The sequence below is a fragment of the Eublepharis macularius genome, chromosome 10 (assembly GCF_028583425.1).
Source record: "Eublepharis macularius isolate TG4126 chromosome 10, MPM_Emac_v1.0, whole genome shotgun sequence".
Taxonomy (NCBI): domain Eukaryota; kingdom Metazoa; phylum Chordata; class Lepidosauria; order Squamata; family Eublepharidae; genus Eublepharis; species Eublepharis macularius.
The window spans coordinates 52134247-52148388 of record NC_072799.1 but is presented as its reverse complement, the minus strand read 5'-3'; the positions used below and the strand labels follow the sequence as shown (position 1 = coordinate 52148388).

The 14142-nt window shown below is 39.3% G+C and overlaps 1 protein-coding gene across 3 annotated transcripts in view; it reads left to right on the top strand.

Annotated features, from left to right (window-relative positions):
• Positions 1-14142, top strand: part of INPP4B (inositol polyphosphate-4-phosphatase type II B) — a 428879-nt gene that overhangs the window by 273386 nt on the left and 141351 nt on the right. For all 3 annotated transcript variants that reach the window (XM_054990215.1, XM_054990214.1, XM_054990216.1), the window contains 3 exons: positions 1442-1572; positions 4154-4258; positions 6477-6585. In XM_054990215.1, coding sequence (XP_054846190.1) covers positions 1442-1572; positions 4154-4258; positions 6477-6585 — 345 coding nt within the window. The remainder of the gene's footprint in view (positions 1-1441; positions 1573-4153; positions 4259-6476; positions 6586-14142) is intronic.

Below are 14142 nucleotides of genomic sequence, written 5' to 3'. Positions count from 1 at the left end.
TCTGAGAAGGATATTTGTATATTTCCAATGGTTAGACAGATAATACAGGTGAAAACCATTGTTTACTTGATAGTGTGTTAGTGGGGGAAGGCTGAGGGCATCACACATCATATGTGCAACTGACCTGTATGGCCTGGAGATCTCCAACCACCACCTGAAGGTTGGCAACCCTACCATCCTTCCGCCTGCTTATTATTAAAATATTTATAGGCTTTCCCCACTTGCATAGTGGGTCCAGGTTTAGGAAACTGCCATCTAATGGGAATTCTGGAGACATTTTGTGAGCTTTTGGCTGAAAAGGGGCTGTTTCAGTCTTTGAAGAGAGAAGAGGGTTTTTTTTAAGGAGGGACTACTGTTTTGCAGATGGAGAAGAGTACTTCCAGAGGAATTGACTGACTGACTGACTGACTGACTACATTTTTCTCCTGCTCATCCTCCAAAGAGTTCAGGCCTCCTTTCTTCCATTTCACTCTCACAACAGTCGTGGAATGTAGGTTAGGCCAAGACTGTGTGACTGGTCCAAGGTCACCCAGCAACCTTCAATGCGTTGTGTGGTTTCAAAGCTGGGTCACCTAGATCCTAGTCCTTGAAGCTGGTTGGTAAAAAAGTGTAGGTTCTTTTGTCCTTCAATCTAGAATTTCTGCTAGGATGAGGGAAGCCTGGTCCTAGAATCTCAAAAAAAAGGTAGACCTCTATGAGCATCCCATTTTGACAGTATCTCTTCTAGAACATTTCATATCTGCCATTATAGAAAGAGGGCATCTAAATAACTTGCTTAAGGATTTCCATGGTCAATGATATGTGTGTTTTCAATTACACAAATGTTTTCTCATAGCACATACAATTGCCAAGCTGAAAATTAAACAGTTTATAAATGCATAAAAGTATGCTTTGTTAAGAGAGAAGATTGTTGTTGTTATCATTTTAATTACACAGGTTGAACTGGAACACAGCACATTGCTGACATAGTTGGAGTTGCCATGATAAGGGAACTGACTATTTATAAGACAACCTCATTGTGTACATGTTTATTAATGGGATTCCTTTCTTGCAGACTCCACAGTGGTGCCATTTCCATGGCCCGAAAGTTGGCCCTGGATTTAGGAAATAATAGTCAAATGACGTGTTATGTAGAACATTTGTGATTGGATCTCTCAGTATATTTTTTTTACATTAAATACCAGCTGTGTAGGCCTCTAGTTTGGAGTGTATCGCCCTGTTGATAAATATCACACACATACACACACTAAACTGCTATTAGCCCTAATAAGGAAAAAAGCAGATAACCTGCCTCACAGGGAAATGACCGTAGTATGTTGGTAAATAAAGATTGCAAAACACAGTTTACATTTTTTTTACAGTGGTATTCTGTTTATTAGTGCTTGAAATGATTTTATACTGTTGGATTGATGCTGTGGCTTTATTTTTTCTTCCACTCTAGAAATCAGGAGCTTAAAGAACTTGGTGAACTTTCTCCACATTGGGACAATATGCGTAAAAGTGTTATTGCACACTGTGATCAAATGTTGACCCTCTATCAAGACATGCTTGCAGAACTAGGAAAGCACACAGGTATGAATATGGTCTCACTGAACAAATAAAGTAATAATTTGCTTGAAGCCAGCTGGGTGACCTTGTGTTAGTCACAGCTCTTCCAGAGCTTTCTCAGCCCCACCCGCCTCACAGGGTGATTGTTGTGGGGGATAATAATAGCATACTTTGTAGACCGCTCTGAGTGGGTAGTAAGTTGTCCTGAAGGGCAGTGTATTAATCTAATGTTGTTGTTGTTCTTAGTTGTCATGAAAGATGAATTGTCATTTCATTGTAAGCAGGGCTTTTTTTCAGCTGGAACGCTGTGGAATGGCATTCCAGCACCTCTTGAAAATGCTTACGAGGCCGGTGACCCCGCCCCCTGATCTCCAGACAGAGATTAGTTCCCTAAAAAAAAAAGTCTACTTCGCCAAATGCCAGAGGGAAGAGGGAATCCTCTCACCCCTCTTGCACAGCGGGGTGGTAGGTTTAAAAACCTGTCACCCTGCTGCTCAGGCGCCCACTTCACGAGGGAATACCCTCGCCCCTCTCACACTGGGTGAAGGCAGCTTGGTGGGGAGATAGGTGCCGCTCAGGCATCCACTTTGCCTGATGCCAGAGCGGCACCTATCTCCCCACCAATGCCTGGCAGGAAGAGCCTCTTTCCGGCCTGACTTTCGCAATGACATCACTTTCCAGAAGACCTGATTGTAAGTATGTGCCTGTTTAGATGTTGTTCAGGGAGATTGTTTAAATGCAGGATTTGCCTGAACCTATAAGTATAGGGCCAATCATTTTTTCTGCCAGATGTCTAATCTCTAACTCTTTTGGGGTATAGCCCCCAGCCCTTGTGTAGAGTAGACATTGCATGAGGTAGTTACTATTAACCCCAGATATAGCTAATCCATGGCTTCTCTGCAAAATCCTATGTGGTCCATCTTGAAAATACATACAAACACACACAGCATTGTTAGCTGAGGAGCATTCTGTGTATTAGTTTCCTGTCAAATGTTATTTTGCAGAATTGCCATTTATACTGAACTAATGCAAACAATACTTGCTTGTTTCCCTTCTGTAGAAAGGGAAAGTTATTTTAATAACTTGTATAAACTTCCTTAGGAGTTGGGTAGTTATTCCTGTTTTTCTGTAAACAACACAAGATAGCCATTTTACATGAAGAATCCTGGGTGTTGATCTCAAAAAGCAATGTTCCATTCCCTCCCCAACCTTCGACTGACATGATTTCCTTTGTGTCCAAGTAACTGCAGTTCAGCTTCAGCTTCCCAAAATAAATATAGGACTAGAAAAAATATCAATTTGAATCCAAACTATGGTTTTCTATCCATATAGCTGCCAGGGTACTGTATATAAATAGACTGCATTATCCAGGGTATCTGTCTCGGATGTTACACATCTGGGGGCAGCAATAGTTTCTTCATACATTTCTTTATATGTGTGTTTTCATTATTATCACATTCCACCTTTCCTTCAAGGATATATGTTAACAGCATCCCATTGTTAGTTGTGTGTGCAGTTATGCTTTGCGAAGGCTCAGTGAAGCTACGTTGGCATCTGGGCCGTTTCCACACGGCTTACCTGTAGCTGGGCCATGCCGCAAAGCCGCGGCTCATGCTGGGGAAAACACGATATTTCGCATTTTCCCCGGCATGGTCCACGACATTGCAGCATGGCCCGGCTGCAGGTAAGCCATGTGGAAACGGCCCTGGTGCTTGAAAACTAGTGACAAACGGGTGTCAGCCAGGTAGCCCATAATTTAAATCTCATTTCAGATCATTATAATGGCTTACCTTACTAGGCTATGATAAATGTTATTAAGTAGTATGTGTACATGTTTAATAATGTCAGTACATTTTGGAGTCAGTACATATTTATATGTGCCCATGCAAACAGATTATGAAAATGCAATTTAGTTAGTGTCATTGCTGTCCTATTCAGCCCCTATTGCTTCCCCTTTCCTGATTCAGGCAACTCTTTGCACCATCCTGAGGTGATCTTCACACAATATAAAATTCCTGGAACAAAACACTTCTTTGCTAAAAAGCAGTTTATCAACAAGTGTTAACAGTCATACATACCATTATGTGACACCTACTGAGAATCTGCTAAAGTTCATACCTTCCCATTCTCTGTAGATGCTGGAAAATGTGCGTGCGTGTTTATGTCTGTGTGTGATCATTGTATATGGCAATCTATATAGAGGTTGCATGCAGAAGTGCTTTCTGTGTAGAAATTTAGAGAAATGTGAGCTGCACCTGAGATGTACACCAGTTCCATGATCTAGTGTGGTTTTTAGCATATATAGTTTTATGGCACCATCATTTCACATATGCTGTGGGCTGTTCCTAGGCAGCAGGAACATCTATCACCAAGCAAGGGACAGGGAAGCAGGAACCCAAGCATTAGTTTGTTCTATAAATTAAAAGCTGTTTTGTTGACTGTTATTGAGGTGCATGCTGAGACAGTTAGCAAACCACGTTTTTCTTAATACACACTCATTAAAAGTATTTTTTTATGTAACGTTTAAGTATTATCCTGGGATTTAAAGAAAAACAGCATATGGAGGGCACATCAGATAATGATTATTCAGACTTTTCCTTTCCAGGCTCTTCCTTCAAATCAAGCTGCAGTAAAGGGGAAAAGACACTAGAATTTGTTCCAGTCAACCTACATTTGCAGAGAATGTATGTGCACAGTCCTCGGTTGAAAGGTAAAATATATTCTGTATACACTTTGCTGCTTTGCAGTTTGATTCAGACCCTGCCATGAGGCCTGTTTATCTTCCTATTATCTGCAGAGTTACACTCATGAGATCATGCTATTTTAATGCCCAGAAGCTGAATGTTGCTGCTTGAACAAAATGATCAGTATTTAATTAAAAATGTGTCTTCAAATATGGCTGCTTATTCTACTAACTGTCCCAAAGCATAGTTATGTAGGTTACTTTCTGTGCACATTTGTGCAATTAGCCAAATATTTGATAGTTGGGAGTGTTGTCAATATTTTACTTTATTTGTCAACAGTTGGGCATAACTCTCTGGGGTAGGTATAGTTCTATAGTTGGGACCTTTCCCCATCTTACGTTTTTAATGTTAAATGCAAGCACTAGTACTATATTGGGTATGAAAGGCATATTATTGTGATTCCTGTGGCAGCCCTACACTTCTGTGGTAAACATTGTGTTTAAAATCAGAAAAGTGCTTTCATGTTTTTTCACATTTCAAAATAGTTTCAAAAATCATGCTTGATCTCTAGTTTCTAAAAAAATACTTATGTTTCTAAGTACCACTGATATGAATTGGGATCAAACCGTAGAATATGTAATTTCCACCCCTAACTCTTCAGTGGCTGTTGAGATGCTGCTACAACCTGTTGCATGTTGTATTCTTAAAATAGGTACATGGAAGGTTAAGAATGACCTGTGATGTGAACTGAAGGTCATTGTTGGCTGTTGCGACTGTGTTTAGCTCTAAATTGGGCATGGTTTCCTTGAATTGTGTTCAAAGTCAATTTCAAATAATATTTTTGATAAATGTACGGCTGTCTTGGGCCTCTTAATGTGCACATATCCTTTATCTCCTGGATACTACAGTGTGGACAAAGAAAGTTTTGCCCTTTCACCATGCCAGAATCAAGTGTTCACCTTGCTTGTCAAACTGAAGGGCCACCAGCTAGTCCTGTATTAACATTAAAGCCTTTATCAGTGACATATATTGATAAATCTTAGTGATGGGCCACAATAAATGATCACTTCATAAGCACTGAAGCCTATCTGAGGCTAATGAAATTATTAGACGTCTGCCTTTTAATTAGATTTTAGGAACAAACAATGCATCAATGTAAAATAGGTTTCTATGGAACTATTTTGAATCCCACCCATGCCCCTAGAATATAGCCCATTAACTATTAATCATTTGTACAGTGTTTCTGGTTATAGAGACATTTGTCACTGGAATAAAAAAGATTGCTTGTTACATAGAAAAGATTGAATTCTGTTTAAATGTGACACTTTCTAAATGAAAACAAATAGGATACATCTGGAAGAAGTTACGCATAGAGTACCCTTATTTAAATGACCTCCCCAAGCTGGTCAGTTTTCCTGCACTAAAATTCATTATATACAGAAAGATGCCAACATTAGTGAACGCTAATGCAGGTTATAGCAATTAGATATTTAACTACTGACATGTGAAAGTGGAAATTGTCTTTATAGGTGGTTCATTGGAAAACATTACAGCACAACGCTGGCATCTGAACTGTTTGCCTAATCCAAAGTACTGGGTAATAACTACAAAAGCAACGAATACCTTAGGAGACCATCATAATGTTCTAAGTTCAACTGAGAATAACATCTGTTTATCTCCAAATAGGAACAGATGTCATGTAGGGGTGCCACTGAAAATGTCATCCTTCTAATGAATTCTAACCTTCCTCTCTAGAAGCTTTACGTATACTCACCACATTATGTGGATAAGGGTAATCCAGTAAACAATATATACTGTTTACTGGGTTACCCTTATCCACATCATGTGGTGAGTATACTATATAAAGTATACTATATAAAGGCTTTTAGACAAGGACCACACCAAAGACTCCTCAGTAAATGTTGCAGTCATGAGATAAGAAGACATGTCTGCTTATGGTTTAAAATTTGTTTCAATGAAAGAGACCGGAGACTAGAATATATGGTCAATTCTCACAATGGAATGAAGCATGCACTGTGGTTCCTTAAGGATTGGTATTAGGTTTGATGATATATAATTTATTCATAAATTACCCTGAATTGAGGGTAAGCAGTGCAGGGGCCTAGTTTGCAGAGATGTTAAAGTATGAAGAATATTAAAAGCAAACCAAATTATATAGAGATTATAGTGCAACTGTACTTCTGTATTTTTGCATGCAAATCTCATTATCTATTCCTGATGCAGATGTTCTGTATGATGTCATTACTGTGGGAGCCCCTGCCGCACACTTTCAGGGATTCAAAAATGGTGGTCTCCAGAGATTATTGAATAAGTTTGAATCAGAAAGGCGAAAGTAAGTGTATTATCAATAACTGGTTAAAAATAAACTCTAGGTTATATTGCTGTGTTCCTTTCCATTTAAACCAAATTGTCGCTTAAATGTGCTTGCATTTCTCTATATTTCTGGGCTCAAACCCTTAGCAATGGTTATGCTTAGAGAAGGGCTAAGAAGAACAATATACAAAGTGGGTGTATGGTGTTTCTTGCTAATACAATAACCAGGTGCATTCTCACAAGTGGTAGGGCTCTCTTGTGTACTTTTACAAACAAAAGGAACTGAAAGTAATAGAAGGAGAATTCTAACATCTTATCCACTGACTTACAGTGGGTTGGATTCAAAGATGCCTTCTTCTTGCAGAAAGAGTCTTCCACTCATATTTCTATAAAAGGAAGAAAATTTATTGATCCAACCCAATGTTATTTCAAATGAAAAAAAAGTTAGAAGGATTTAAATGTACCCAGATGGGGTCAGAGTTAAAAGATAGGTTTGATCTCAGTCTCACTTAATCCCCGTTCTTACTACAGCATCCATTCTATATGTCTTTTGTTCTTGCAAGTCCCATGATTCCCAGAACAACCTTTTTTTGTCAACCTTTCTTTTTCAACAATGGTAAAGTTGGTTAGATCAAACCAATGAAATATGAAGTGTACTTTACTACATGAAAATTTTTTAGATGGAAGCAAATTGTGGGAAGCAAATTTTGATGCAGTTAGCCTTAATCCAGTGATTTCAGTGTAAAGGTAGGAGCTCTGTTGCACACCAAGGACTGGACTACTGGGCCTTCCATGCACAAAATATCCCGCCCAATGCTGTAGTATATAAAGAACCCCTGATTATTCAAAACTCTGTGTGTAGAGGTTTTGATTGTGGTAATGTTTAAACATGAATTCATTTAATAGGAAACTTTAATTGACTGAGTTAACTCTGAAAAATATTATTAAAACTCAAAAGCACAGACTCTTGCTGTCATAAAGAAAAATTATCCACATAAGAATTATTTGTGAATCTTATTGGGAAGAGATAATCCTCATTAAAATGAACACGAAAAGTGATAGTAATTAACAAAGTGTTGTAATTAATTCCAGGCAGATTGGCCTGTCAGTCCTGAATCTTTCTTATTAATAGCATAGCACCAAAGTAATTTGTTTCTGTTACTTACTGGTGATTTCTTTTGTAGTATATCAATAATCACAATTGGAATAGATGTTCAAATGTACATTAAATATTTATTAGCGATTATTAAGCAATTGATAACCTTGAAATGATATTTTACTTAAAAACTTAGACTTGGATGAAAAAATCACAAAACACTATGTCTTGTAATAGAATGAAAAATGCAAAACAAGGCAGAATTTTTTTGGACTAATTTCTGCTCATGACAATATACAATCATCAGTTTCATAAACCCGTAAAGTCTAAAGCTTGTCATCTTTTGAATCTGTTTAACATGGAAAAAAGAGTCCTTAGCATCTTAAAGATAAAGTTTATTGTAGCATAAGCTTCCATAGGGAAGAGGCCATTGCACCAGAAGCATGACTGTTAACCTTCTGTGGACAAATGCCACAATGTCTTTAAAGTGCCCCAAGCCTTCTTTTTGTTTTTCCTGCTACTACTGTAGAATTTGCTTAACAGAACACGCCCCCCCCTCCCAACTTGATACTTACCCTATCCAACTTTCCATCTTCTCTGAACAAGAAATAGTACGAGAGGAACTCTCTAAAAAGCAATGTCCTGGTTGATTTATTAAAGTAAGCACTTTTCCAACAGAAGTTCTCCAAAATGACTCAGTGTTTCTTTCCTCTTGTCAAGGTTTTACTTAGAAAAAGGCAAAGCAGCCCTAAAATTATTACGCACGCATTCACATTTCGCATGAACTGGAAGACCAAGAACAGAGAGATAAAAAATAATTCAGCATTAAATGGAGAAAATTATTTTATTGTGACAGTGGCAACTTTATTTTTGCATGTTTATTTAACAGCCCAAAGATGCTTGGAGGCCACTTTGCATGTTCCTGGTCTAGATTTAACAATTTAAATTTTCTGTTTCACAATGGGAGCAGCTCTTAGAGGCCTGCCTGGGTTGTGGAAAGACACAGCATTTGGAGACATCAGGAAGAATATAATGAGAATAGATTAAAAAGTGGCAGCTGTTCCCTATAAGGCTAACTAAAGTGAAATTCAAAGAAGAAAAAGATTGTCGAAGGCTTTCTGAGAGATCTGAGAGATCTCTGTCTTTTGGTGCTACACCTCTGAAGATGCCAGCCACAGCTGCTGGCGAAACGTCAGGAACTACAATGCTAAGACCACGGCAATACAGCCCGGAAAACCCACAACAGCCAAGAAAAAGATTGCTTTCCCAGACTACCTGAGAAAGCTATCTCTAGCCTTTTAAACTCTTGTGTCATAACATACTGATTTTTAAAATATATTTATAAAACTATTTGTATGTTGTTGTACATACCTTTTAAAAATATATTGTCAATAGCAGATATTATCTCCATTATGCATATTAAACACTATTAAAATTAGCTGTCAAGGCATCCTAAAAAAAGGTTAATAGCAACCCTAGTTTGATTCCTTTAATAAAACTAGTTAAAACAAACAGTTAACTGATTCTGAGTTTATGCTCTAGAGGATGTATGCACATAAAGAAGTTCCACTTAAAAAAAACAACTATCATCTCAAATACTGAATTCAATATATAAGGCAAAGATACTTACTCTGTAGTTCACAAACAGGCACAAGACTATTATATGTCCTATGTGCCACCCCACTTAGAATAATATAACTGCAATATTAAAGATATAACTAGCACCTTTTAAATTATCAGATTACTTATGAGTATGTAGTGTTGTCTCTCCCTGTTACTGTGTGTTGATCCTTAGCTGGCCTTTTCATATCCAGATTCCTTCTCTGTGTTCTCGCTCTTTCCTCTGCATGAGGCACAGCAGATCCAGCAAGAGAGTGTGAGATTGACAAAGTCCTGGAGTAGAGCAATCTGGAGAAGAGAGTAATCTCACCATCTCACTGTGGCCTGCTTATTCTTTTCCTGGGTAGCCACTGTGGTGGTGGCTGTACTGACTTCTGTGCAGCCAGCTTGCTATCCTGGTAGATGCTTGGCACAGGAGTGAGAGTGCAGAGGTTGTGGAGGAGTGCAGGGCTGTAAGGGAGCATGTGCCTTTACCTCAATTCTGACACGAGGTCCACTACTCAAAGAGGTTTGCCGCTTACACATCCTCCAGTCTCTGTGGCAGTGACTGTTTCAAGGTAGGAAAACCTTGCCAAACACAAGCTCTGTTAGCCAATGGCCTTGCCCACTTCCTGAAATATGAACGGGTGCCACATTGGGGAAGAACACTCAGAAGAGCCATAGGTGGTAAGTCCAAAGGTCACATGTGGCTCCTGAGTAGAGATGGGCACGAACCGAAATACAAACCAAAATTAAGCACGAACCAGGCTGGTTCATGGTTCGCGAACCACGGTTCATCAAATCCCATTTCTGACGAACTGCCACAAACTTTAGGCTGGTTCGTTTGGTTCATTTTTTGGTTCGTGACTGCAGACAGCCTGGTGCCAGTCAATCAGTTTCCTAGGCAACAGGGGATGGACTTCCTTCTTCCTTCTGCTGGCCCTGAAGTGACCTTCTGCTGGCCTGGAAGTGATGATTTTCTGACCTGAATGTGATGTTTTCACGAACCAAATGAACTGGTTCACGAACCGGGGCAGGTTCATGAAAGTTCATGGTTCGTGAAATTTGACAAACCATGAACTGCATGGTTTGTTTTTTTCCGGTTCGTGCCCATCTCTACTACTGAGCCAGTCTTTTGCACACTTATAAATCATATTGAACCTCCAAATCATACTGACTTCCAAATAAGCATGCAGAGTTGAGCTAGGTTTAAATTTTAGCATAGCTTTTTTAAGTTTCCTCACTTCATTGAGAAGGAGAGTTGGACAAGCATGAGGATAGCTGGGAGTGGGGGAGCTAGACCTTTTTTCTCAAACTATTCTACCCATAAATCTCGAATGTATCCTGTATAAGTATTATATCTATCTGATGGAGATACACAGTTTATTAGAGAGAGAAAGAGGTTGGTGGGAACCAGGTGGGAATTCCTAGGCTTTCAGTTTAATCCTGAACAAAGTTACACCTTTCTAAGCCCATTGACTTCAAGGGTGTACCTCCACTTAGGATTGTACTACTGGCTACCCTTGATTTGGAAACAGATCATGAGAAAGACAGATAACATTCTACATTTATTTGTTCCTATGGAAGAAACAGATTTAAAGGTGGCAAGCTAGTTCGCAAAAAATATGATAAATCTTCTTTGTATAAAATGTTCAGAAATTTTACATAATTTGTGATGGGTTAACAATGTTAGAGTGCTGAAGTCAAAATAACAAGATACGTTGTGACACCTTGAAGAATAATGTGTTTAATTTGTTACAAGCTTTCATGACCCAGTGCCCACTTTAAGACATTCTTTAAAATTCATTTGGCAGATTATACAGATACAGATATTATGTATCTAATTCTGAACTGGGCCCTAGATTGTGGCTCAAAAGATCCAAACAATGGAGACTAGAACAGGCAAGGGAAGTTAACTTTACAAACCTGAACAAAGCCCCAGGTCTGCAGAAAAATCTGATATCTTAAAAAAAAAAGTGATTAAAATCCTCCCAAATAATGGGACATCTGTAACTTTAAGAAATGAATACCCACTGAACTCTTGAGATACTGCATTTTGAGATCTTGGTGGCCATTTTAGGAGCTGTGAGACTCCTGCAACAATATTGCCAAGCCTTCCAAACCTTGGACTCTGAAAATTAAAATGTGGAAATCAGAGGTGGTGGGGGGACTGGTAGATCAAAATGGAAAGGGCTCCACCCTCTCTTTTGTCACATACTGGGGGAAGAATTCACAGAGACCAAGACTGACAGTGTTACTCAGTCTATGTTGTATGCCTGGGTATCCAAATGTAACCCAACCACAACACTTTTATTTATTTTATCACATACAGTCCAGTAATAAAATTACTTACATTTCATATACTCATTACAATATCTCAGGGGTCCTCAACATTTCTGAACCTGTGGGCACATTTGGAATTCTGACACAGTGTAGTGGGCACAGCCACAGAATGGCTGCTGCCAGAGGTGGAGCCAGCCACAAAATGGGTGCCACAGCTTATCTTCAGTCACACAATGAAGATTCTTGTACTATGGAAGCAGCTTCTGTTACAACAATGTTTTTAAAAATCTGCAACGCCAATCAAATCTGCAGTAGCCAATCAGAAACCATGTTTGGCCACTTTCTAAAAATACCAGGAAAGGTGTTGGTGGACACAATGGTGCCAATGGGCACCACCTTGGTGAACCCTGCAGTATTTTATCTGACATCTGTGCACAAACCCAACACATCATGACTGACAGGGAATCTTCTGCCTCTAGTGGGAAGAATGCAGCATGGTAGGGGCAGATCTGGCAAAGGGAGAGGAGGAGAAAGGGATGATTTTGAAAAAGCAGAAACATCCAACAGTAGTAGCAGTCTACTTGGCACTGGCAATTCCCTCTGCAAGCTCAAACTACTGTTTGTCAGACTGTGGCTTATTAAAAGTTGCAATCCAGACTATCTCTTGCAATTAGACATGAGTCCATTGGTTTCAAAAGATTTTACTGAATATAAACAACCATTATAGTCCATTGGCCAAGATGCAATATCTTGGCTGGTACACGGGTATTGTTACGAATGGAGGTAAAGGTTAAGGTACAGAATAGCATAGCCCAGCAAATCCCATCCTCCCCCCACAGTTCTTCAAACTATGTGGTTGCAGTGTCAATGCTTCAAGCTGCTTTATGTGTTACTGATTCCTATCGATGCTCCCATAGACTTTAATGTTAAACATGGGCACCTTTCATTTCCTCAAAAAGGGGATCACTTTATTCTGTTTGTCTGATAATTGGTAGTGCAGATGTCTTAGTAGAGTACTACACACACACACCAAGCTTTGTCCAATTCAGAGAGAATACCAGGATGGAACCCAAGAAAGGGGAGGGTACTTCCATTAAAACCAATGGGAAATAATAGCAAAATAGAATTATGAAAATGAAGCAACAATAATGAAAGAAACAATAGTGAAACAAAACCAGTTCCTTTGGGATGAATAATAAAAACAAAAGAAACTAGACAAACTCCCATGCACAAGTCTAACAGCCACCACATGACTTAGCTGAGCAACTCACTGCCATACAACTTACTCAGCTTGGCTGGCACCAGTGGCAGCCACTGAGTGACTTACCTGGGCCTGACAGTGACAAACAGAAGACTTGCCAGGCAACTTGCTGCTGCATAATTTGTGCAACTGGGTTGTGCCCAGTGGTGGCCACTGCATTCCTTGGCTGTGCCTTGCAGCAGCCAGTAGTTGACTCATCCAGATGCCTTGTTACCACATAACTTGCACAACTCAGGAAGGACCAGTGGTAACCCCAAGCTATTTTCTGCTATGTATCTTAACTGGTGCCAGCAATGGCCACCATGCAACCAGCCCAAATTACTTGCTACTGTGTAACTTGTGCAAATTGGCCTGTCTCTAAGCCATTTCTGAATAAGCTTGCTGAGATTTATTCCCTTCCAAGATTCCAGGACCAGACAAAATCTAGACTAACTGACAAAGGCACACATTGCTGTACACCTCTACATGTTGGATTGTGGACAAGGGAGAATCCCTGTGTTTGAACCAATGACAGCTGCTTTCCAGTTCCTGCTACAAATCAATTCACCAGTATTACCATTTCTAGATCCCACTACTGAAAAATATGCAAAGAAGGATTAATATAAAATGGAAAACAGGCTTCCTTGCACCCTCTTTTATAAGTAACATTTACTTTATCTAGTGAGCTAAACACCATTTAGTCAAAGACTGATACTGTCAAATCTGCACGTGAATCTTTATGATCATCATTCAAATTTACTGTGATCAAACTGTTAACCCCTCTCTGATTGCAACAAATTGTTGAGCAAAGTTTGACTTGAATGCTATGCTGAGCAATGTTAAATATGTGCAGTAGCCACTTCTACCACCTTTCTGCATTAGTGTGTCATATGCAGCCAATCAGAGCCACTCTTCATCCGAGCCATTCTTCATCATGATACAAACAAGAATTACATGGTTGTTTTGTAGTAGGGAACAAAAACCCTTTCTCTTCATCCAAATAACCACAATTCTGATTGTGTTCAATCCAGATGGGGACAACTGATCTCTTCCTTTTCTGGTAACAAATACTGGGTCATGGAGGCAAGAATCCTTGAAGGAAACAAGCCACACAACCTGAGTCACCTCCTTAATTAGTCAAGCAAGTTTTAGCAACAAAGTTTTGGCAGATGCAAGGGTATGTTTGTTACAGTTCCCATGAAGCAATGCAAGGATCCCCATACTCTCTGTTTAATGGAATTGTGGCAAAGCAGCATTTGAACACACCTGCACAATAGTCTTTTTTGATCAAACATGTTCAAGCACAGGTGAACAGTGAGTCAATGATGATTGCTATTTGTGAGCAGACTGTGAACCCA